This window comes from Hippocampus guttulatus, chromosome 6 (genome assembly GCF_054856545.1).
Source record: "Hippocampus guttulatus isolate MCC_2025c chromosome 6, RoL_Hgut_1.0, whole genome shotgun sequence".
In the NCBI taxonomy this organism is placed as follows: Eukaryota; Metazoa; Chordata; class Actinopteri; order Syngnathiformes; family Syngnathidae; genus Hippocampus; species Hippocampus guttulatus.
The window spans coordinates 21,572,600-21,598,140 of record NC_141266.1 but is presented as its reverse complement, the minus strand read 5'-3'; the positions used below and the strand labels follow the sequence as shown (position 1 = coordinate 21,598,140).

Below are 25,541 nucleotides of genomic sequence, written 5' to 3'. Positions count from 1 at the left end.
AGTCAAAGGGGTTTTGTATGGATTTGGATATCCGATAGTTGTAACTTTCGACTGTAAACTTGAGAAACACCGATGAATCGAAACATGACTCAATGGCGCCACCCATTGACAGTAGCGGCCACACACTTTTTTTTCTTTGTCAATGATCACAAGTCTTTCTTCATCCGTTGTTTCAGTTTTATTGAGTTCACTTCGCATTGGGATAGTAAATTTGTCGCACTGTTTTTGTCTACTATGAGGTGTGTGTGTGTGTACAGGAATAAAAGGTGCGTTTGTAATAAAATCTGGTGGTTGATAGAGAGAGAAACAACAAAACAAAATAAATTACCGGTACATGTTCTTTGATATAGATAAATTACTATCCTTTCCTTTTCACATATATCTAAAGTCACTACGGGAGAGACAAAATTTGGAAGACTCTGAAGCACGCGAATGAATAGGAAAGCAGACACGGAGATTCTCTTTCTTGATGTTAGGTACGTGCCAGGTAGATGTGAATCAATTCGGTGGACAACAACTAAACTCAGTTAAAAATATAAGCGCCGACTATGTTCAACACATCTTATCCACATGAAAAACATACATAATATACAGATGCCTCACCTTACAAGTGGGAGCGTGTGTGCTGATTTTGTGCCGTGTGAGAGGTATTAAAAAAAAAAACAGGAAGGGGGCTTAAAACAATGAGGGTACTCACACACATACAGTATATACAGTTGATCATCACAATGTGCTCAATATTTGCCGTCAAGACAAGGCGGGACGAGCATGTTTTATCACTTGCGACATGAAACTTCTGTTGAGTGTGAACTGTTGAAACTGGACACAATGACATCTTGGCCTGTTTGTGTGATTTTAATGACAACCACAATTGGCTTGATTTAAACTGAGCTGAGTGACATCACCTTTGCTCGGGGACCACATGGACTTTTTGCATATTTGGTGTTTCAATGGCTCCTTTGGTTCATCCTTTTTTTTTTTTAAATAATTTTTAAATTTTTTTAGCAATTAATGCTGAAAGAGCACTTAAAGGGAACATTTTTGGCAAACAAATACGTCAGAAAACCTTAGATAGTTGACCGATGAGAGGCTGCAGGATACACAAATACAAAAAGTAGAAGCGGTCCACAATGTCCTGCGTGATGCGCATTTTCTAGTTTTTCTTCTGGGACTCTATGTTCATGATCGGCGTAAATCTATCACGGCGTGCGGCATATTTGTGCACATAAGGCGGGTTTGACCCAACGCTGGAAATTTTGCAGAACAGCGCAGGAAGGCGGCCCTGGGAGAGGGAGGGTTGCGCCGCGGTGGGAGTGGAAACAGTGGACTTCAATCAAAGTGGCTCCTTGCATTCGCAGAAGCACATGCACGCTGTTCAGTGGGCACTTACAGCCCGGCCGCTGAGTCAATCGAATGTGCCAAAATGGCAAATTATGCGCAGCGCTCGATGAATTCGCCGGCGTTTGCACAACAGCAGAGGTGCACTATCTACAAAAGTTAAACCCTTAGACTTGGATGTACGACTTTATGTCTGGTGAAGATAAGAAGTCTTTTTTTTTTTTTTGTAGCTGCTTGAAAACAACTTCATAGCATCGTCCCTTCAACGAGTTGAAATCAAGACTCCCTACCTGGCCTGTCCTCTTGGGCTAACACGGTGAGTGAAGAAAGGCAAGATGTGGCCATTTAACGGGGCGTGTGCCGAGAGAAGCGGACGCTTTCACTGGATTTTTTTTTGCCGCAACTGAGAGCCAAACCACTAAAAGGTTATCGACAACATGCCTCCACAAGTGAATGATCCAGTTTGGGCTGTCCATGGTGGGGTGGAGGGTGGGGGTTGTGATCGGGCAACTGGGGCCCAGTCTTGAACTTCTTGCACACCGGGGCTTGCCTGCCTGCAACTGGCCTGTCAGTGTCTCTTGGCACGTAGCGCTGCGCTGTGCGTGCACGAGGCGCAGCACGCCGTCTTGTAGTAGGAGTAGACGCAGAGCCTGGCCTGCACCACCATCACGCAGTTGTGCCGTCTGTCCCTGCAATTCTCGTCTGTGGTTCCAAAACAAAGCAAAGGAGAGAGAGGGTGAGGGGGTGGGTGACAGGTTGGTGCACACATATTCTCCAGACGGCGTGTCCCAAAACAAATTAAACGGTAACCCCGCCCCTACATTGTGGGGGTGACGTTATAGTCCACCCTTGCAATAATTGAAATCCCAAATATAGAACAAAAATCGATTTCAATGGTCCCGAATATTGTACCGATCCCTCGTTGTGATTGTTGTTCAACAAATCGCACCCCCCCACCCCCAAACAAAAACTTACTCAACACCTCACAACATAAATCAATAATCATGTCTAAAAATGTACTTTGTTCACTATAAAATCAGACGGCCATTGCTATAGGCATTAAAAAACAATTAGGAAATACTAATTACTTAATTTAAAAAAATAGTAATAATTCTGGGGAAAACCATTTTTAAAACCCTTCAAAATTTCCAGAAGCGCTGACAAACATTGAATACACAGTTTCCATGAAAAACTGGTCCTGCCCTATACTAGGAGCTGAGTAGGGCTAATCATTTTTTAGAAAGATATGAAGGACAATAGCAGCTCAATAACATTTCAATTTTGACACGGTTGACTTTTTGGGGGGGGGGGCACAAAATGAGTTCTTGCCCCTTCAGTTTTCTTGTTAAGCAGTTTTGTGGCATCCTCGAATTGTAAATGTTATGCGAGAGAGCCCTGTGGAACTGTTTTTAAGCATGCTTTAAAAAATAGATCATCAAAAGTGAAATATGTGCAGAGTACGCACTCTGCACATATTTCGCTAATCACAGGCTGACATGTCCTTTGTCCATATTTAAAATGGTAGTTTGCCCCCCCCCCCCCCCCCCCGCCGCCACCACCACCAAAGTAGCCCTGATGAAAAATTGTGAGCCCCTCCAAGCATTCAAATTTTTCCATCCTTGATTCCAAATGGCGATCGCCGAATGCGATTTGAGTGAAGTGAGTGCTGTGCAGAGCGAGCGGCTTTCAACCTGGGACTTGCGGGCTGCATGGTATGGTGTTGCAGATTTGTTCCTGTACGGGCTTCATGTCGACACCACAGTTCTGGCTGTGCCTTTTGTCCGCGGTCAGACAGCGCACCTCCCTCATCTGGAGGCCTTTTCCGCACGAGCGAGAGCACTGACACCGACGACACACAAAAAGCACATTGTAGACCGCGCCATCGGCATCCGTTCCATCTCGCGGGCGTGTTTGCGTCTCACCGCGCTCCACTCGGTGGTGAACCACCGCGGCTGGCAATCGCCCATCTCGCACTCCTGCACGGCCGCCGGTTTGTCCGCGTGAGCGCATTCGGCCGAGGGCACGACGGTGAAATCGTTGCCCGTCTTCTGGACGCAAATGACGTCCCGACGCTGGGTTCCGTTGCCGCACGGAACGTTGCACTGGAAGACCAACGTCACTTGGTCACAAGGCAAAATAAATGCAGAAAGTCGAAACAAGGCCGGAAAAGATTGAAAGGCGGACATTTACGCCTACGCTGGCTGATTTGAAATCAAGCATTCTAACCTGCGTCCACGGGCTGCTGTACCAACTGGCGACGGTCACACAGGGACCCCCGTTGCAAGCTTTCAGCTCGGCCGGCTTCTCCCCTACGCAGCCGCCGGCTCCCTCGCCCTCACGAACCCCTCCGCGCGTCAGGCACACCACCTCCCTCTTCTGCACGCCGGGCCCGCACCGCGCCGAGCACTTGGAACAAGCGGAGCGGACGGCGGGTTACCGACGAGAGCATCCCGTGCATTTGTAGGTGTGGGCGGGGGGCGGGCGGGAGGGAGGGAACACTCACGGTGGAGGTCCAAGCGGACGAGTACCAGTTGGTGACGCACGGGCCCATGTTGCACTCCTCGCTGCCCAGCGGCCGAGCCCGGGAACTGCACTCCATGTCGTTCACCACGCTGCCTTCGTCGCTCACGCAACGCACGCTCCTCGTCCTCTTGCCTACGCCGCAGTCCACCGAGCACTGTACACACACACACACACACACACACGCGCACATGACATGAATAAACCCTATGACCTCATGATTCATATGGCCAAGTTAATCTACTGCACTTGAGCAAATAGTGAACGATTAATCGCAAACGAGGCTTCAAGTTGTTTCATGCATCATCATATATTCTTTATCCTCCTCATATTACTGCCGTATGGATGAGCTGAGACGCCTCAAAGAGGCCTTACGAATCCCACTAGTGTTCTAGGCAATTTACCCCCACTGCAATATGATTGGCTGCCTTATCCAGTGGGATTTCTTACAACGGCTCAATGAAGTGTATCTGTTTGTCTTCTACTGCCTCCTGGTGGCCAGGCAAGGAAAGCACACCAGAGGGCGCAAGCATTCAATTGCAATGCAATGTGACAAAAACAAAATGAGAAATTTTAACTCGAGATGCATTATTGTAAACATTTTAAAATAGTGTCGTCCCATTTTTTTGGAATATATTTTACATTATATACATTACTAAGCTTTATTTCCAGGCTTTTTAGGAGAGGGTTATATTTTTCAATTTCAATATAAAATTCATTTTTTACATTTGCATTATATTTTTATATTATTATATCCCCACCAGCCGCCTCTCCCGCGTCAGTTCCCAATCACGGCTATTCGTCTGATGAAGTACTGCAGTAATTGAAATAAAGGTAAAACACTGCCAAAGCGCAGGTGGTGGATTTGTATTTTTGTACGTTACCGTGCTCCAGTCGGAGCCAACCTCCCAGTGTGAGCAGAGCTGCAACTGGCAGGCCTGGGTGGACTCGGGCGGGACGAGTCCGGCGCAGCGCTGGGGGTGGACCATGGTGGAGCGGTTGCCGAAACTTTGCCTGCACTGCAGCTGGCGTTGCTGCGCGCCGGGCCCACACGACACGCTGCACTCCGACCAGGCGCTCGCCTCCCAGCTGCTCGGACCGCACGGAGAGAGAAAACAACACCGTCACCAACATGCAACTTTACACAACACGCAAAACTGAACTCGGGCAATTAATACATTGTATCCTATAAGGATGACAGAATGCCATTTATTAAACTCCCTCAAACATGAGACAATCTTTTTTTTTGAAAAAGCTCTGATTCGAAAACAAACTAGCAATAGTCTCTCTTCCGAGGTGGAGGTCGTGCGCGCGTCTTTGCTCACAATGGCGGACAGGCGTGCATATTGCAAGGCTCCTCATCTGGTGTCGGCTTAGCGGCAGAGTCGCATTTCCTCTCGGGCACTTCCTCATCTGTGTGGCGATCAATGCAGATGATCTCTCGATATTGATGGCCTGTGAGGAGAACGCCGGGGTGAGACGTGTACTTGCGCTCGCACACGGCAGCCACACGAGGGAGACACAACACATCATTTCAAACTGGTCAGGGGGAGGCTCCCACCCAGGCTCGGCGACGCCATAGCACATGGCAGATGGGCTGTTTTGAATCCAGTGGTGCCTTGAGATAGGAGATGAACTCGCACTCGTAATTCGAAGCAGTCTTATCTCAAATCATATCCGACTGAAATGAATGGAAATGCCACTCACCCATCACAGCCTTCACACCCCCCCCCCGGCCCCCCAAAAAGATTGTTGTAATGTGCATTTTAATGAGCAAAATTAGCTCTCCATAATGTTGCACTTCTTAAAAATCTTAAAAAATAGGCAGTTATGACAGAAATGGAACTCAAATTAATTCAACAGTGTTTGTCATACAGTATTTTCTCAGCCTGCCTTGCCCACCTGGGGCCTGTAAAAGACAGATAGATGGATGCACTGTACTTGGATGTCTGTACTGAAAACATATGTCAGCTCCTCGCAGAGGATAAATAATATGTGACAGTGAGTACTGTTATATTGAATGTCCCAGCTCCTATATTTTGTTGTTCTACTTCTTCCTTTCATAACTTTGCTGTTGTGGATCTGGAATTTCTCCATTGCGAGACTAATAAATGTTTTCTTAATATTTTGCTGTACTGTTTGTGTTCAACTATCAGTCACTCAAAGGGTTACATATTCGTTTTTTATTACGTGTTAGCATTAGTGTGCATGTGAGTGTTTGTTTTCGATATAGTCCAACGCAGTGCTGTGTCCTTAGGTCATTCATTGCTCTCTTTGATGTTGTGTGTGTTTGCGCACTTGTGGTTGGTGGGGGGAATTTAATTCATGTGAAGGACTTTGAGTTGCATTCTTCCGTAGGAAAAGCCTGATTGATTGATACTGTAAATACATAATGTGTAATCTTCTTGTGTAGTTTTTGAGTAAGCTTCAGCTGAGAGTGGCATTAAACATCTTCAAGACTATTTCACAATTTGTTACTACTGCTTCTTGCGAAGTGAGTTGAATTGAGTTCATTGCCACCATAATCGCACTCGCATCTCAAGTTTGCATTCGTGGGTCAAAGGACGAAAAAAAAAAAAGCTTGTTCCGTGAAAAACACACGGTCCAGTTGAGTCATATTTCAAGGCACCATTGCACTAGCATCTATCCTTCTACGATATTTGCTTTGAGGCGTCGGCATCAGGTGCGGACGGAAGGGGGCGGGTCTGACCTTTGCCACAGGAAGCGGAACACGGCGTCAAAGAGCCCCTCCTCCACACGAACGGCGGCTGCGTGTCCAGTGGCAGGTCAGTGCGAGGCGGGATGCGAGCGTACCGGTTGGGCGCGGAGACCCGGTGCGGGGATCTCTCGCCGGCCCAGCGCTCCGACGACAAGGGTGCGAAGAGGGAGGAAGAGGAGGAGGAAGATGAAGAGGAGGAGGGGAAAGAAGGGTTGGAATGAGGAGGAGGAGGAGCGGCGGCAGGCACAGGTTCTTGGATGGACACGCTGTGGGCACCTGCGCACAAGGAGGATGCCTCCAGTCCATATGGGTCACGCATGCACACGCACCAGAACCAGAACAACATACGCCCCCTCCTCCCATTCAACGCATCATTCATTACTCCAATTGAATTGATGTAACTTTTCAAAGAGATCTGCGATGAATGTTGCATTTTAAGCCGTGCGAATGTACTGACCGCGAAGGGACGCCCGTCCCTGCGTCTGCCTCTCACTGGGCGTCTCTCCTTCTGTCTTTTCCACGGGGATGTAAAACTCGTAGTCGATGCCCGGGTTCTGCTGGTGGAAAATGATCTGCACAAACACCACACACAGTCACATATAGACTGATAATATAACAACAATCGCAGGCATATATTCTTTATCCTCTGTGAGAAAAAAAACCCCAACTCTTATTACGGCACCTTCCTGAGTCACTGCAGTGCTATTAAAAAAAAGTGCCATCCTTTATCCTCAATTGTGTCTGCATGAGTGTATTACACAGGACTGCCTCCTGGTGGCCAAGAGAAACACGCCACAAGGAGCAGCACGATGAACTGGGTGGCAGCATTCAATTCTAGTTTCCTAAAATAAATAAATAAATCGCAAATCCCATAAAATGGGAGGGGGGGGGGGAGAAACATGCTTGCGTTAACACGCTAAGAAGTTGTTGCTCGTAAATGCAACTGTACATCTTGACTCGACAAAAGTATGCCGCTGATCTGCTGCAGATTGTGTGCATGCATGCTGCACGTGCACCTCACGTGAAGCATACTCGGGCGGTCGAACAACGCTTACAATGTCCAAGGTCATCCAAACATAACTCAGCGGGGTTCCCGTTTTAATGTGCTATTTTTATTTTTTTTTTGCTATCTAAAAAAAATGTATACGTGTGTGTGTGTGTGTGTGCGTGCGTGTGCGTGCGTGTGGACGTGAAGAGACGGGACATGCAGGAAGTCATGCTCCGCTGACTATGAATCCTAATAAGAAGGTTCTGATTTCCATTAGGATCGTGGAGAGTTTTGTGTGTTTTTCAAGCGGCACCGCCCACACGGAGATGTTGAATCTTCATCCATCTGGAAATGTTTTCACTGCATCCATTCACTCACAGCGCAACCTGAAGTTGTTTGATATGCCTGAAGGCTTTTCGCACGCAGCCTCTGGTACACGTTTGGCAAAGATATGACTATACATTGCATCATGACAAGTTTGACTCGTAACGTTAGGACTCGATTCTCGATATGAGCAAGATCATATTGAGAAAAACATTGGCGGCTGGATCTCGAAAGAGGAGTTTAGCAATGAAGTAAAACAAGCCAAAATCCGGTCATTGAAGCGGATGTTGTGTGAGTGTTTGTTGACTTTTTTCGACCTCCTGCCCCGAAGTGACTGCAGACAAATCTGCTGATGACTCCCTTTTTCTTTAATAAAATCTTAGCCCGAGGTTAATGTTGTTATTAGCCGGCCCGCTTTCGCCAGTTTCAAGATATCTCCTCTAATCCCGCTCTCATGCTGACACAATGTTGTCTCGCACCGAGATCTTGACACACACGAGGGGAAGCTCAGCCTGTGGCCACGCATGCTTTTACAATTTTGTTTGTTCTCCGATGTCAAATAGTTTGTGCGGACGCCACTTTGGTGCGGAAGACGCATACTCACATAGAGCTGCAACTGTGTGCTGGTGGGTCCGGGCGCCCTGAGGGACTCCCCACGCTCGTCTTCCCCCTCCGCCTGCGCTCGAGGTCGGGCGTAAGTGAAGGTGGTCCCACCCGCCTGGTATTCCCCCGGGGGGTCCACGGCCCAGCGGCCGTTCACCACCGAAGCCCCCGTTCCGCTTCTCATGGCTGCGGGGTGAACAAGGTGTGTCAGAGGCACTAAAGTCGGTTAGTCAAAACACACCGGGGCACTCTCATTAGCAAGCGCAAGCTGTCAAGACAAATAGACACGCTCACTTGGCTTGGCCCTCAAACAATGTGAGCCTTATCTTCTCCGACTCTGCCCAGCCACAACATTTACAATCTCCCGCTAAAGCCAGCAAACACCCCCTCGAGGGCCAAACTCGCACTTTAAACAGACACAGTGGTGCCTCCAGATACAAGTTCATTGCATTCCGTGACCACACCCTCTGCACCAAAACACTTGAATCTCAAATCATTTTCCCCCAATGAAGCGAATGAACGTGTAATTTGTTTTGCAATTTGGGAGTGTTCAATCAGTTTGTGGAATGTGGGAGGAAACTGGAGTACCCGGAGAAAACCCACGCAGGCCCGGGGGAGAACATGCAAAGTCTACACAGGAAGGCCGGAGCTGGAATTGAACCCGGTACCGCTGCACTGTGAGGTCGATGAGCTAACCACTGGACCACCGGGCCACCCACTCAATAATATTGTGTTTTATAAAAGCAGAGTCATCAAAATATAAAACATTCAACAGTTTGGATGTTATAATTTAATACTGCATCCAATTCTGTGTGCTGCTCCTTCCGGTGTGCCAACCTTGGCCACCGGGGCGCAGTATAAAACGACAAAAGTGGCACCCCGACCACGACTCCCGCTTCTTCTACTCGAAGTGATTCATTACGATACTGTTTTGGGTTCACAGTCCTGCGATGTCACACACTCAATTTTGTTCTTTTGTATTCAGACTGTTGTTCCGCTTTCGCCACCAGGTGGCAGTACACTGTTCTATTTAACCGTATGAATTGAAGCGAAGAAGAGAAAACGAAGCATTCCAAGATCAGTCGCTTTTTTGTCTGAGGACATTCCGACAAGATGACGAAATGCCTCAATCCTCAGCCATCCTGCATTTTGCGCCTACCGAAAGCAACTGCTCTTGGTTGATTTTGTCATGCGCATCTTTGAGCATGACTATTGATTGATATTGGATTTTTAAAAGGTCTTTTCTATAAAATAGATCACAGATCTACGTAACATATCGACACAGTAGGTCAGGAATAAAGCAATTGCATCATGTGACCGATTGATATTTGCTTTTAGCAATTCTCCGCGATGGCTTTGGCCATTTTTCCTTTGGTATAAATTATACGCGACATCCAGGACAGATATTCATCAGTCATAATTCAGTGATAAACGGGGTTCGGCTGTCAAGTTTAGGTTTTTTTTTTTTTTTTTTGTGAGCCGCTCACCCAGGTAGTTGGGACTGGCCCGCCTCTCCGTGATGTTAATAAAGGTGGCCCCTGCCGGGATGTCCAAGATCTTGTGGTAGCCGAGGGGAACGCTGACATTTTGGAAGCTGCCCGTCACCTTCTGACAAGCCGTGTCCCGCCCACCGCAGACGCCGCACTTGTCCAGCACCGAGCCGGAGCCCAGGACGCCGTCGCAGCCCTCCGTCTGGTGGCCGCCGGAGGGAGGGTCGACACAACAAAAAGAAAAAACAAGGGGAGGGATGAAGACAAATGGACATTCCGATCTTGTAAACATTTCGCATGCGCTGTCGGTGTTTATGTCGCTGATGCTGTGCAATTCGGACATTTACGAGCGTGACCGCTGCCAAATGCTGACAGGGTGAACGAGGGCAAAAGGAGGCTGACCAAGCGCCCGCTTTTATGAGAATAGATCCACTTTGGGATCTTCTTTTTATTGTGGCTTGCCTAGCCGGGTTCCCACGGAGCCTTGTGTTCCGATTAGAATGAAACCGAAGAACCAAACGGAATGAAAATGCTCCTTTGAAACACCTCCATCAGAATAAAAAGGCCAAATTCAAATGGAATTTCATGGGAATTCGCACGGGTGGCGTATTCCGGAATAGCCAAGCTGCGTCCGGTCGGCACATTCTCTGTCTTGATGGAAATGCGTAGTGACGTCGTCCGATCCGCAATGGCAGCGTCGTCTGCGACGGGAGAACTTGTTTTGAACTACGGTTTTCACCGATTTATTGGTTGCGGTTAAAAAAAAAAGCACCCGAACCAGGTGCCAACCTTTGGAGTCCAGCTGCCGTGGCTGCTTTCCAGCGCTTTATTGTCAGCTGCGAGTGTGCGCATGCCACACCGAGAATACATAATGCATAGCGAGGAGAGGGTAAAAAAAAAAAAAACAGAACAACCCAACAACAAAAACAAATAAAACTCGACAGCTCCAGTAGCTTGCAAATGAGGCTTCGGACCCGCGTCACTGCTATAGAGTGCCTTGTTGTCAGCAGTGAGTGCATGCGCATCGCAGCAAGAAAGGGTAAGACGGACAAAATTGCATTCACGTTTCCAAGTCGGGGAAGAAACATTTGATTGACAGTCCAGCGTTGTTTTTGCACATTCAGCGTTCGGAAGATTCCATCACTTTATATATATACTGTATATATATATATTTGTGAATCTTTTCAATTTGGCAGGCTCGTGAACGACACCCTCTCTCTGCGGTATGCCCAATTTACAAGACATTCATCAATTGGCATCGTCGTCAATTTTTGTGCAGTCAGGTCAATGTCGGTCATTAGAGCGGCACCAGTAAATTGTCCCGATTGACATTACGTGGCGGTTTGGACAAATTATTGGACAAAATCTGTCATTTCCCTCTAAAATAATGTTAATTCTTAAAAATGTCATTTATGTTGGTGAAAAGAACCTCTGGACGTCACAAGTGAATTTCGCCGCACTCACCAGACATTGTCCTTGGACGCACACATCGTTGGAGGTGGCATTGAAGCAAGGCGTCCCGTCTCGCACCTGCTCGGCCTGCCGAACGTAGAAGCGATAGCCCGCCGGACGGCACGTCAGCTCGCATTGCTTCTCCGGGCCGACTGAAACACACGTCAAGAACGTCAACGGCTAACCTTGCATTCAGAAGTCAAAGCGACAACTAGTTTTTTTTTTCTTTCTTTCTTTTTATGGCTTTCGACGCAGGATGACCAAACGGGGGCTCGGGTCCAATGGAAGCAGTAGAGAACATCGCGTTATTCGGGAATGCCACTTGAGTTCTACGCAGTCGTGTCAAAGTGCGGCAGCCTAGTCATATTGCAGTGGGGGATTGTCCTGGGATTCGTACTCACGCTTCATTGAGACGTCTCAGCTCATCTGAGCTCATCAGCAGAGCACTGATATTAGTCATTCGACACGGGGCATAAAGTGTTGTTGTAAAGTGTGTTGACTTTCTCGCAATTGTAGCGCAATATCTCAAGTCTTTCTGGTGTGGTGCCAAACATCCGCTTTCAGGAACTAAGACTCCAAACCAAACTGATCAGTCAATTCCCCAACCCCGCTCGCAAGTGAGCACATGCCCACGAGAGAGCGAGACCTTTAATCACGAGCAAGGGCTGAGATTTACGAGGAGCCCGGGAGGCCCACGCTTCACCGTGAAATATATGGAACTGTTCATGGAGAGGGGGGAGCGACCCGAGGGAGTTGGAGGGCCGCTTTAAAAGAAAACGCCAAAAAGTTTTAGCACTCACATAGACTAGAGAACTCCGATACGTCACAGGGGAGTCAGAGTGGTCCGCAAGTGGATTTTTTTAAATGGGCTAATGTATTACGTGTTACTCTAGACCAGCGGTTCTTAACCTTGTTAGGGGTACTGAATCCAGCCAACTCATATGCACATTCATCCAACCTTTCATGAGTGAAAAATAAAAACACGATTTTTTTTAATATAAATTCACACATAAAAAACGCAAAAAAAAGTAAATACAATTTCAAGACATAAGTATACGTTTTTTTCAATAGTGCACAAAATGAACCGTGCATGACGTACTATAACACTTTGACTACTGAGCGAACTAAATTTCCCGCAGCACTGATTGGACAAACAATGTCATGTGATCATCTGCAGCCAATCTGACTCAACATTGACATGTTGAGTCAGGTGTGTCTTAACCTCCACGGAAGAGGCTCCGTCGAACCCCTGAGACCGATTCACCGAACCCCCGGGGGTCGATCGAGCCCAGGTTAACTCATTCACTCCCAAAGACGTTTTTAAACGTCTTTTCAGACTTGGTCCAGAATTGGCTGGTACTGAATTCAGAACCACTGCTCTCGACTCTTGACTGCAATGCAGATACGGAGCATTAACGGCTGACATTGCAGTGAACCGCTGCCTGGTTGTCGATTTGACGTTTACGAATTCTACCGTCCCCTACTCGCTATGTCGCGATTCACTTTTGTGCTTCTTCGTTGCACTACATCTTTATCGCAGATTGCCTACCGCTGCTAATTCGAATGAACTGTAATCCCTTCTTTCAATGGCTTGATTGAACAAGCAGCAACGCAATACAGTACAGGAATGACGAGCACATTGTTCGCCGCCCTCGTTGATGGCCTCAACCGACGCCGCCACTCAACATGCAAACTAGCATACGGTTTAGCCAGTTGACAGCCAGCCAAGTGCATTGTACACCCTCGCCGGCTAACTTTCACACCATTCACAAGCCAGTCGTGACTTTAAAGGGCACAGGAATCCAACGAGTGCTAACTATTAGCATCGATAGTTTCACAGCACTTGAACCTAAACGGTTCACATGTGGACAGGTAATATATAAAGAAGGAGATTGAATTTTCTACTCCTCTGGGAAGAATCTGGACCCGATGTCGAAACGGGTCGCTGGAGATGTCTTTAACTTTCAATTGAAGAGAACCTGCCTTTGTCCATAACAGCGTCATACGTTCCATTCCCTCCCTAGCGCTAAAAGAATGAGATGATCTTACTCTCGGAAAGAATGCGTTTCCAAATAAAGACGATTCCTTTTAAAAGTGACAAAGCATTTGCGAAATGACTAACACAGGCAGCTGGTGGCTCCAGGGATCGACATTCTCTCGGAGGTAAGAGACTGGCGGTGTTATGGGGTTAAAGTCCTCCAGCAATGGACGGACGGGTCTGTGCTCATATGAGAGATAGAGCGCGATAGACATGAGCTCATAGTGGCAGAAAAGGGTCACAGATTGAGTTGCATATAGGTTTGGCGGTGAAAAGGACATTTTTAACGCTGTCTCCGCTAAATTACTCGAAATCCACCCACAGTTCCACGCATATACAAAGTATATTTATACTCGATATAAGACTTTAAAAAAAAAAGTGGTTTCTTCTCCAAATATTTTGACTTTGGAGATTTTGGAGCTGGTGTTGCAAAAAAAAAAAAAAAAAATTCTGTGTGTCAATTTATCTCGCTGTGGGTCCACTCTCAGTCGAAACATATATCGCTAACATAGGGCCTCCGGGTGGCGCGGTTCAAATAGCAGATGCTCAACGTCTCCTTGGGCAGCAGTGGTAAAAATCACACACACCTGCTCAGGTGTCGTATGTGCGAGTTTGAAGAATGAGCGGCATTTCGAGGTGAAAGCACCAGAAAGGGTCCAAAATGCAGCAGAAAACCACCAGCCGACATCAAGTCAAGTTAGGCGTCACCGTTGCTTCCCTGCTGGATAAAGTCAACATCGTTAGCTAATTTAATTTAACCTGCCGCTGCTAGTTAGAACGAATTGTCATCCCTCCGCAACCGCTGGTGCTCTTTCAATCGCTTTACTGGATGAATGGTCTCAAAATACCTTGGCCGCAAGCGCACCTTCGCCCACCTGCCGACGGCCTCAACTGCTCCCGTCACGCTACGCGCTCGCTCGCTAACGCTAAAGCCGGTTCGCAGCCGGCCGACCGCGCAGCCTCATTTTCTCGTTTCCATGTCACTCAACAGGCCACCCCGTCTTTGAAAGGCAGGCACGCAGTTTGGCGTTGCAGATTCTACAGGGGAGGAAGTGGAGAAAAACAATACCCGTTTGTAGCTACGTCGACATAAATTCGAGCAAAACTCGGTTGCTACTTTTGTGAATTTCATCTAATAAGGAATGACGAGTACACTAAACACGCGGGGGCCGGCCGAAAGCGAGAGGAAGAAGCCGAGTCCCCGGCCTGCCTTTCTGTGTCTCTTTCCATTCGCTCTCATAGTTTTTCTCTTTTTTTTTTTGGAGAGATTAGACTGTAGACAGTGGCGGGGGGGCGGGGGGGCGGGGGGTAAGGGTGGCGGATCAAAAAGTGCTCTGCGCGCGCATGCTCGTGTAGCCTTCGTCCTCACTTGCTGCAGGTCAATCTTTTTTTTTTTGGGGGGGGCGGGGGGACAATATCGAGCCAATGTCTGTCGGCCTGATTCTCTCCTCCGCCGCTTCTGTCCCTACCGTCACTCTCGGAGCTCACTCGGTGTTTCAGACAGTGGAATATTTGTCCTCTAAATATACTTCCTCCCCCGCTATCGCTCCATCTAAACACACTCTGGCAGAGAAAGAGAAAGCGAGAGGCAACGCTGGGGCAGGAAGTGATGGGAGGGGAGGCTGGGGGGAGGGGGTTGAAGCCGGAGAAATTGAAACCAAAAAAAACAACACCAGCACGTGCAGCGCTTACAGAGGACTTTCGAGCGCATTTCAGATACGTTGGGAGGCCTCGGCATTGGGCATCGTGTTGTAAATATCGATCCGACTGGCAACAGGCAAAATGGCTGCCGGGAGTTCAGTTATGGCAAAATTGTTTTGAAAAGAGGGCACGTCTCAAACTGGACTCAAGCACAGAGAACCATTCTCCTGCACGGGACTGCATTTTGTCTTTCACATTCACGTGCTCGTCCTTGTCGGTCAAGTCCTGCAAATTGCCCTATTTTGGATATTTGGAGTTGCGCAAAGATTTGGTGGCCATCCAATGGGTGTGGACTGAAGTGAACACGCTCAAGTTGAGCGCGTCAAAGCTGACGTCATGTGCAAGGACGCGAAGAGTGGAAGTGAACTGCGGCTCGTTGTCTCCGGCGTAATCAAACGCGTACGATTGGCCGTGGAGCTTCCCGTTTGAGGGCGGTTGTTTTTCTTCACTCCTGACTTTCTTTCTACGTTCGCCTCGTTGAATGACAAAAGCCAGAGTGGATCGTGGTTGAAGGACTCACTTTTCAGAAGACCATTTCGCTTCATATCCAAAACAGGAGACAGAGAATATAAATTAAATTACCGAGAATATTAAAAATCTCGGTAATTTAAATGTTTATGGAAAATACGCAAAATTGATTAGAACATAATACATTCTCCCCTTTGATTTTAGTTTTCATAATGAAGTAGAATTGAATAACCAATTATTTCAGAAAATCGATATTTATGCAAGTAGGCTGCTTTAGAGTGCCTCGTTGTCCGACGTGAAGGTTTTTTCTCCAAATGACAGAAAAAATGAAAAACTGATGCGAGGCAATTTTTCCTGGGATTCTTGATCATGTAAATCAAGGGCTTTATCTCACGATCGACAATTTCTATTTGAAATGAGACGTCAAGGAAAATCGCACTAAGTATGCAACTTAAAAACGAGTTAAATCATTTATGAAGAAATTTGGAGTCTCATAACATTTGGAAAAAGTGAACAAAAATCCCTAAAAGTTTCGGTTCTCCAAATTTATATCAATCATGTATTAGTTGTTGTAGTTCTTCGCCACTTTTGGGGGGGGGGGGGGGTCCATTTATTTTCTGGGCATTTCCTGTTTTGGAAATATTTTCCGGCACTGTTTGATCAAAGATTACAGTTTCTTTGAGGAGGCGTTTGTTTGTTTCCTCCCCAAATTCTATTTATACCACTCTAAATTCCTAAAGAAATTATTCAACAATAGTTTGTCTCAGAATCAAACGAGCCATGAAGCTCGTTATGGCCCGTGGACATCAACTTATCGTCAATGATGACTGTCTGATGATCATCTGCAGTGCATAGAAAAAGTCCGCACACCCCATGATATTATTTTTACCAAAATGAACGTGAGCTCTAACCTGCACAACCATACTGCATTAAAGTCATTGCAGAAGTGTGCACACCCTCATAGCTGGGAATATGGCTGTCCATAATGAACCAGCTCACATTGAAGCGGACGTCAGCGCGCACACCTGCCGCCATTTCACGAAAGGGCCTCTGATTCAACTAAAATAGAGTTCCAGCTGCTCTAGGAGGCTTTTCCTGACATTGCTTTCTTGCAGCTGTTGAAAGCGTTCTTCTTCACAATAGTCACACAGAGGAATACGTGATTATCATTTTGATCATTTTAAATTTTGGAATTAGCAATTCCGCCAGACGACGAGTCAACTTTGCCACGCTTGTTCGGCCCGAACATATCGACGAGGAATGCAGAGGCGCTGCGTGCAAAAAGACGGATGGGAGCGGAGACATATGCGGACAGAAATGTTCACGCATAGACATCCAGGGAGACCAAGACGCAACAGTCGGATGTGACGGAATGTGCTGGAACGTAACGCCCCGCTTTGGCCCAATCTATTGCATTGTCGAGGGGCTACGGCGCATGTGAAACTATTAACAGGAGTCGACAGATGAAAAGCTTTGCGTCACACAGAGACGAAAATAAACAACTTTACGCATGATTATCGATACATTTTGCAACTCTCCCGCTTATCCCGGGAAAGAAACGCACACCAAAACATGACAAAATGTGTGTTGTGCAAAAAACATTGTTTCAGTTGTTTATACAACAACAGGACACGCTCTCAAAAAGATCAAAAGCAAATTTTGGGGTCAGAATGGTGGAAAATATGACAAAATGACTTTTGCTGGTTTCTTTTCTTTTCTTTCTTTCGCGACATCACGAAACGTGGCATTTAAACTGGATGTTCAGATCTCGACCTCAATAGTGACGTTTCTAACAGTGTCCTACATTCCAAACCTTTCAGAAAGCCAAAAGAAAACAAAAGTCGGTCAGGCCACGTCGCCTTCATGTGACACTTGCATCCTATCACCTCCCTCTCGCTGCCTCCATTTCTCTCCGGCTTTTATCTCATTCGGCAGGAATCTGCTGAGAACTGAGTCAAAGCAGGGAGGAGAAACTTGGCAGCGATGAAGGCAGACAGAAAGGGAGAAGTTGGACAAATGAGGGGGGAACAGAAAAGAAGGGGAGAAGGTTTTGTGTGTGTGTGTGTGTAAAAAATGAGTTGGGGCCCCATTGGCTATCTTGTGGCTCCACCTCACACATACCACACCCCACCCCTCAAAAAAGTGACATTTATCCACAGGTGGAAGAAATGGCCACACATTTGAGTTACGTTGAATTGTTTAGAAACGACAACAAAAAAACATGACTCCAAAAGTAGAAGTCATGATTCAACTCATGGACTTGTACTTTGGTAAAGGTATAAAAGCAGGCGAAATGATTTTGTAATGGCAAAAAAAAAAAAAAAAAGTGTTTTCGTAGCACTGCTAATGTTGCGACCTGACGACCAAAAATGATAAATCAGCTATGACTGAAAAGACAGGGAGAAGAATTACAGTGATGCCTTTGAGTTAGGAGTTGAATCCGTTCCTTGACTATGCTCCTAACTCAAATCACCCGGATCTCAAATCAACCGTCCCATTTGAAATGAATGGAAATGCCTTTAATTCGTTCCAGCAACAACAAAATTCACACTTTAAAGAAAGCCAAAGAGCACTGGATTTTAAAATAGAAATATACACTAAAAGAGGATGCAAAAGAAAAAAAAAGTGCTTCTATGGTTTGTGAAGTATCATCAAAACACACAGTAGTCAGTGTGTGTCTTGCCCCTTTAAATGGGACGCCCTCCAGCAGTGGTCTCAGACCTTTTTTTTTTCCTGTTAGGGACCAATTTTTCACAGACCGTCAACCATTCATCAAAAACAGGAGGGTGAGGCTTATGGAGGTGGGGGGGGGGGGGGGGGGTAATGCATATCCCATATTCCACTCTGCTCAAATGTTTTTTTTCTTTTTCTTCAATCAATCTGTGCGGCCTGGTGCCCCTCCCCACTGTGGGTTAGTCTTACTCTATTTGTCTCAGTGAAGAAAAAAAGGACCAAAAATGGCCCCAGGACATAGTTTGGGTGCTAACTAATTTTGCCAAAGTAAGGAGTACAGTGTATCGGTTTTGAATGTAAGGAGTAAAACTCAATAGTAACGTTATTACTTGGCAGTAGCTCAAGACCGGCGGTTGGGTGACGCCTGCTGAGTGTGTCCTCACCCTCAGTGAAAGGCTCCCAGTCGTAGAGACGATCCATGAACTCTTTGGCGTTGAAGGCGGCGCACTGCTCGGCTCTGGAATCCAGCGGGACTCCGGCGCACACCTGAAAGACAACAAACAGCTTTCAAACAAGCGCGCGGCCATGTTGTGGATGTTCGGTCCTCTGAGAGGCAATTTTGAAAATCACGGGGTGGGGGGGGCGCTAATAACAAAAAAGAGGGGAAACGGCTCATGGAGCACAAACACACATACACACATACACACACACTCGGTCTGCGCGCGGCATTTTGGCAGCCGGGGCAGCACTCCGCCATATGGAAGGAATCGATTTTCTGCGAGCGGCCAAGCAGATAAATCCATCTTGGCCTTTTGAGTTTGCCACCGCAAACTGCGAGCGACTCCAGCAACACGTGCGCGCGCTCGCCGCATTCAAGCGCGCTCCACCTGCCTTTCAAGCAGCAGACATGAGCGCTTCGATTTCGCGGTCGGGGGGGGGGGGGGGGGGGGGGTGGAGTAAGCGCTCGACTGCCAAACGCCGCGCCGCACTCACACGAGCACAAGATACACAAGTTGATGCGCTACCGGGGGAAACGCTAACATTGAATCCCCGCTGCGGCAGATCATTTGAATTTACGGAATCCTTGTGGAGAATTTTATTTGTGTGTTGAACACAAGTCGCGGTTTGATTTGCAACGTGGTTTGCATTTGTTATGTTTGGATCGGGACTTAAAATTTCAACACCGCTTTTCCTTATGTTGATACTTGTTGCCCCCCCCCCCTGACCCCCACTCCCCCCATCGCTTGCTGCTATGAAAAATGTGAATTTAAAAAGCAGATTATATATATTTAAAAAAAAGGAAACAAATTAGTTGCTCATAACAACGCGAAATATATGAAGTAAGAAAATCGAATGTATCCGAATACTCGATTATTCTATCAAATTTTCAGTAGAATACTCCAAATATTGAAATCGTTGATAGCTGCAGCCATATGTTCAACTTCATTCATTCATTCATTTCCCGAACCGCTTCATCCTCATTAGGGTCGCGGGGGGTGCTGGAGCCTATCCCAGCCGTCTTCGGGCAGTAGGCCGGGGACACCCTGAACCGGTTGCCAGCCAATCGCAAGGTACACAGAGACGAACAACCATCCATGCCCACACTCACACCTAGGGACAATTTAGAGCGTCCAATCAACCTGCCATGCATGTTTTTGGAATGTGGGAGGAAACCGGAGTACTCGGAGAAAACCCACACAGGGCCGGGGGAGAACATGCAAACTCCATACCAGAACTGGAATTGAACCCGGTACCTCTGCACTGTGAAGTTGACGTGCTAACCACTGGACTACCGGGGCGCTTATGTTCAACTTCCCGATGATATTGTTTCTTTGTTTAATTAAAAAAAAAAAAATAAAAAAAAATCTTGTCCCTAAAATGAATTCCAACGATCTCCTTGGTTTTAGTCTTTATTCATTACGATCACACATGAGGCTTCGGCGGTTCAAATGAATGAATTGCATTTCAGGGGCTGCAACAGAAACCGTACCGCCCAAAAATAAAATAAAATAAAATAAAAAAAAACTTTCCGAACGACGGCTCACGTCTTGCAAAACTCTCAAGTTGAGGCCTTTTTACACATCTCAAGACATCCCCCCCCAACCGGAGTTGTCGGATGAATTGTTGCAGCCTTACCGCCGGAATGTGATAAAAACCAGGACGATGTCTGCGGTTCGAACACGGCATGCTCTTTAGCTGCGAGACCGCAATTTGTGAAAGCTAAAGGGACAAGTGCATGTGCGTCCCCCCCCCCCCCCCCCCCCCCCCAACAAATGCAACAAACGCAAGGCACCAACGGACATCAACAAGGACGGTTTGTGGCTTGCGGTCTGGCACAAAGTCCGAATTTGTGGGCGGCTCCCAAGTGCGTCGAAATGTTAAGTGGAAACACAAGTGCGTACGTGTGTGTGTGTGTGTGTGTGGGCGGTTGAAGGTCAGTATACAAGCGGCACCTGAAGTCTTGAAAGCTTGCCTGCTTTGCGGTGGTTAATGGCTGTAAATACTCGCGGGGGATGTAAACACACGTTGGGCTCCGATTCCAAGTGGGTGCTTCCTCTGCGGCGGACCCGCGACGGCGGGGGCCCCTCGCGCAAGCGCGGCGGGTTTGGAGCGCGGTTAGGACGAGCAGGTGCTTTTCGCGTGAAATGGAGCAGATGGACATCCATGCTGGGATTGCACTGTAGAGGGAGTGTGTCAAAATAAAGGGGCGGGGGGGGGGGGGGGTAATGGACTAAATTGGCGAGGTGGGGGGGGGGGGGTGCGAAGGAAGAGCCAGAACAGACGTGGGGAGACAAAACGTTCGGGGGATCTGGAGAGTATTTGCGTGGCGTGGGAGCGGGCGTGGGCCCCCCCCCCCCGTGATATCACCAGGCTATGAGAAGGGAGAGGTGGGACAGGGTGGCAGAAAAACTCTCCCAAATATTGAAAAATATCAGCGAATAGGGGGGCCCGGTGGGCCAGTGGTTAGCGCGTCGACCTCACAGGGCAGAGGTACCGGGTTCGATTTCAACTCTGGCCTTCCGCGTGGGTTTTCTCCGGGTAATCCGGTTTCCTCCCACATTCCAAAAACATGCACGGCTGGTTAATGGAACACTCGGAATTGGCTATTCTCGTCTTCGGCCCCCTCCACAGGTTTCCAACGGGCTTGAGGTCTGGGGACTGACATGGCGATGGGAGGAGCTTAATTCTGCGGCTACGAATTTCAGAACGAGAGTGTGCCTCTGCGAGACGGTGATGATGGAGGGGACTGTAAATCCGTCTCAACTGAGTTATTGTACTGCGTTTGCGTTGTCCATCATCGGATGCTAATTCCGCATGAAGATCACAAACGTTTTGCTCACGCAAGGGAAACTTTGACTGCTTCAATGGAGGCGCTCAGGACTTATGAGACGAGATGTGGCGTAGTCTGAAATTGTGGAGAGGGAAGAAGAAGGCGCGGGCGAAATGAACCGCTGGCGTCTCGCTCGCGGCCGCCTTCATTAACGTGCCAAATCTTGAAAAAAAATGAAAACTTGCATGCGGGCGACACAAACCAGACGGCTTTTGTTTACACGCTGGGACCGCCTCATCTCAAAGTCAACACCGACTGTTACCGTGACGACCACTTTTGGTTAGCATCGCATGGCACATTCCTGGATGTAGTAAGTGGTGCCTTGAGATAAGAGTTCAGTTTGTTCCGTGACCACCCTTGTAACACACAACATCCATATCTCAACTCACCATTCCCGATTGAAATGCTTAGAAAAGTCATGAATATATTAGCGCCACCCCTAAAAAAAACGAACAAACCTACTCAAAAACACTCATTAAAATTAAATGAATTTAGAAAAATGTCAAAATGAACCCAAAAAACTATGAAAAATCCAAAACTATATGAAAACCTTGTTCAAATATCCCCTCCTTTGAAACCTGCGCCTCTTGATGCTAACTGTTAGCATCTCAATGTAGTTTTGCATTGTTTGTTAGCATTAAGCTAAGCAGACGTTTTCACAAGACAAAGCTATGTTGTTCGAATGACATCACCGATAATTGTCTTTGTTTTACGTTTACATTGACAGTTAACTTCAGCTGGGACTGGCATTAAAATGCATTGAACCCTTTTGGGGAGATGAATTGTTCACCATGTGCCAAAGTGCCGCTTCTAGTCAGGTCAGACAAATTGATATCACTGCCACCGAAGAATTGTCTTATCTCAAGTTGACGCTCGCAAGCCAAAGCAAACATCATCCGAAAAACTTGGAAGCGCGGGTCACTTGTATGTCAAGGCCCCACTGTATTTCTTTTTTTTTTGTTTTGTTTTTTTAGCATCGAGCGTGTGAGCTCATCCACGAAGTCTCGTTCATCGTCTTAGTTAGGTAACCCTCCATTCGTTCAGAAATCAAACCGTGAAAAATCGGCCAAGCGCGGTAGCGATCAGGTTCATAATCTTGACAACGGCGCTCTCATTTTGGTCCCCCTTCGGGGAATGTCGCCTTTCCTTCCAGAGGTCAAGGCCACCCCCTCCTTTATCCCCCCCCCGGCCACCTGAAAAGTCCAAAAGGTTCACATCTCCACGCGCCTTCCCTCGTACAATCGCTCATTGTTGCCTCGCTGCCACCAATCAACTCGTAAACTGCTTGAGTGGGATTTATTTCACCAGGCAAACTTGGCCTGCTGGAATAACGAAGGAGCGAGCTGCTCTCAAAGCCAACACGCGTCCCAAAAAACTCCCTTCCTCATTTCACTGCACGTCTTTACAACATGTGAGGGTTTGCTGTTTTTTTTCCCCATTGCCTAAGAGAGACGGAGGGAAACAAAAAAACAAAACAAAACAAAAAACCTCAGGAAATAAAGCTATCTATCTTGATACGACCGACGAATGGTCCATTTTCAAGTGGAATGCTTCCATTTGGTTCCAATCAGTGGGATTACCAATCCATTCGATATACAACTGAAGCTTTTTCTCATATGTCACGACATCAAAAGGCGTAACAAAGCTCCAACTAATCAATTTAATTCAATTCAGAGGAACGTCCAATCATCAGCGACATCAAAGCGATGCGTGTGCTTTTTGTTTTTTCTCAGAAAAGACAATGGGACACATATCTCGATCCATGGCATGCCATAGCATTCCAGGACGGCACATTTTTGAATGGAACGATCCACATTTTTTTTTTTGTTTTTTTTTTTTAACTCAAATGCATTTTCGATCCTCGTTTTTCCTAAAATAAAAGTCAGGTCACTTGATTCCCGTATAACAACTTTTTGGCGGGTGTTTAAATCAAGAGAAAGCTTTCTGTTGTTGTTGCTGGCACCATCGGAGGCGGCGGTAGCGGCGGCCCGCCGCGGCGATTGACGGCGAACCGTGGAGGAGCCTTTGTCAAGAAAACACCAGCCTGAGCTGACAGAATGAGTGAAGGACATATGCAAGCAAAGAACAGCTGCAAGAAAAGTCAATGCAGCTGCTCAAAGGGTTTCTTCTCGACGTGGAGTGCAAAAGTGCACGTGCGCACGCACACACACACACGCACAGCCATACAGTACCACACACATACAAACACACACGGGTCCTAATCACACATAACACTCCCGGGTGAAAAACAAACCCCAAGCCAGAAACGTCGAATAAGTTTTGTACAAGAGAATTTTGTGTGTGTGTGAATGGAATGGTCCCAGTGGTGCGTCATCCAGATTGACGCCATACAAGTGAGTTTTTGCCTGCACAGCTGGACATGTGAACTCGCACAAGAGCGACTGACACGGTCATTCCTCAAGCATTACGGCCATGTGAGGCGCACACGCACGCGGCCCACCTTCGCAACACAAAACTGAAATCTGAACAAGGTCAAGCCCTACAGTTCGTGTGTGTGTGAAATGAGCATTTTGTCCTGAAGCTAAATTGAAACCATCTCATGATCCAAAGTATACCACATCATATCCATCTACTCAACCTATCCATCCATCCATTCATTTATCTATCCATTTCCCGATCCGCTTTATCCTAACAAGGGTCGAGGGGGGTGCTGGAGCCGATCCCGGGTGTCTTCGGGCAGTAGGCAGGGGACACCCTGATCCGGTTGCCAGCCAATCGCAGGGCACACAGAGACGAACAACCATCCGCGCTCACACTCACACCGAGGGACAATTTGGAGTGTTCAATCAGCCTGCCATGCATGTTTTTGGAATGTGGGGAGCAAAGCGGAGTACCCGGAGAAAACCCACGGAGGCCCGGGGAGAACATGCAAACTCCACACAGGAAGGCCTGTCGTCAAAACGTTGTTCGCGACCGCGGCAACATCCACATGCTGTCTCTATTCTCACTTGACAATCACACTATGGTTTTATGGTTTAAAAGTGATACAGTACAACATACTGCTTGGGGAGCCTGAAAAACTGAAACTGAATTGCAGCGTTGCCTTGAAAGATGAAATCACTCATTGTGCGGGTGGGACACGACAACGGTCTTTTTTTTTTTTCACTCCCTATGTTTGGCCATGTCTAGTTTTTTTAATTAATTTTTGTAATCTGGATGTGGGTGTGTGCACAGATCCATTGTTTTTGTTCGCGATTAGCATTCGACGGCAGGAAGCAGCCAGACCTCAACCTTGACCGTCCCGGCCCCCCCAAAAAAATACAGTTACAAGGAACTCGGAAATGATATTAAAAAAAAAAAATAGCATCGATCAACAATATCAGCCGCCCTCCTGCAGCCAACCAGATACGAGGCTCACAGACAACCAAAAGGCACAAGGACGTGTTTGGCAACAACAAAAAGAATGACGATGACAATAATACGAAGGAGATAAGCGAAAGCAAGGTGGGAAACGTAAGAGGCGGCGGACGGAATGTTCCTGATGTTGGCTGACAACAAGCTGACATTGTTTCGTTTGCAGCAGCGACTTCATGATCATCGTCATGCTTCCTTCTGGCACATACGAGCGCTTTTATTTACAATTCCTCAAACAAGTTGTTGGAAATGTCTTCTTTTTTTTTGCAGCCCAGAGGGGTCCAGCTGGGTAGTCACAAGTTGGTTGCAACCTCAAGCATGTCTCGCTCCACATTATTTACAAAAAGAACCAACTGTTCACATAAACAAGAACTTCTACTGTCAACTGAGACCAGAAGTATATCCGGCACACACGAGAAGCCTTTCCAAAGAACGCAGCCACTACTGTTAGCTTACATAGTCGACGGCTTGTTAGCTTAATGACCAAAACTATTGCTAAATTGCCTCCCTTCAGATACGAG

The 25,541-nt window shown here is 47.2% G+C and overlaps 1 protein-coding gene across 1 annotated transcript in view; it reads right to left on the bottom strand.

Annotated features, from left to right (window-relative positions):
• Positions 1-654: 654 nt before the first annotated feature.
• The window catches only part of adamtsl4 (ADAMTS-like 4), a 39,768-nt gene continuing 14,881 nt past the window's right edge, over positions 655-25,541 (bottom strand). The window contains exons 5-17 of the mRNA XM_086113916.1: positions 18,758-18,860; positions 11,447-11,586; positions 9,980-10,184; positions 8,494-8,678; positions 7,035-7,149; positions 6,569-6,853; positions 5,184-5,313; positions 4,743-4,947; positions 3,842-4,015; positions 3,565-3,744; positions 3,261-3,440; positions 3,030-3,177; positions 655-2,040 (exon numbers count right to left, since the gene is read on the bottom strand). Of these exons, the coding sequence (XP_085970042.1) occupies positions 1,907-2,040; positions 3,030-3,177; positions 3,261-3,440; positions 3,565-3,744; positions 3,842-4,015; positions 4,743-4,947; positions 5,184-5,313; positions 6,569-6,853; positions 7,035-7,149; positions 8,494-8,678; positions 9,980-10,184; positions 11,447-11,586; positions 18,758-18,860 (2,184 nt within the window). The 3' untranslated portion in view covers positions 655-1,906. The remainder of the gene's footprint in view (positions 2,041-3,029; positions 3,178-3,260; positions 3,441-3,564; positions 3,745-3,841; positions 4,016-4,742; positions 4,948-5,183; positions 5,314-6,568; positions 6,854-7,034; positions 7,150-8,493; positions 8,679-9,979; positions 10,185-11,446; positions 11,587-18,757; positions 18,861-25,541) is intronic.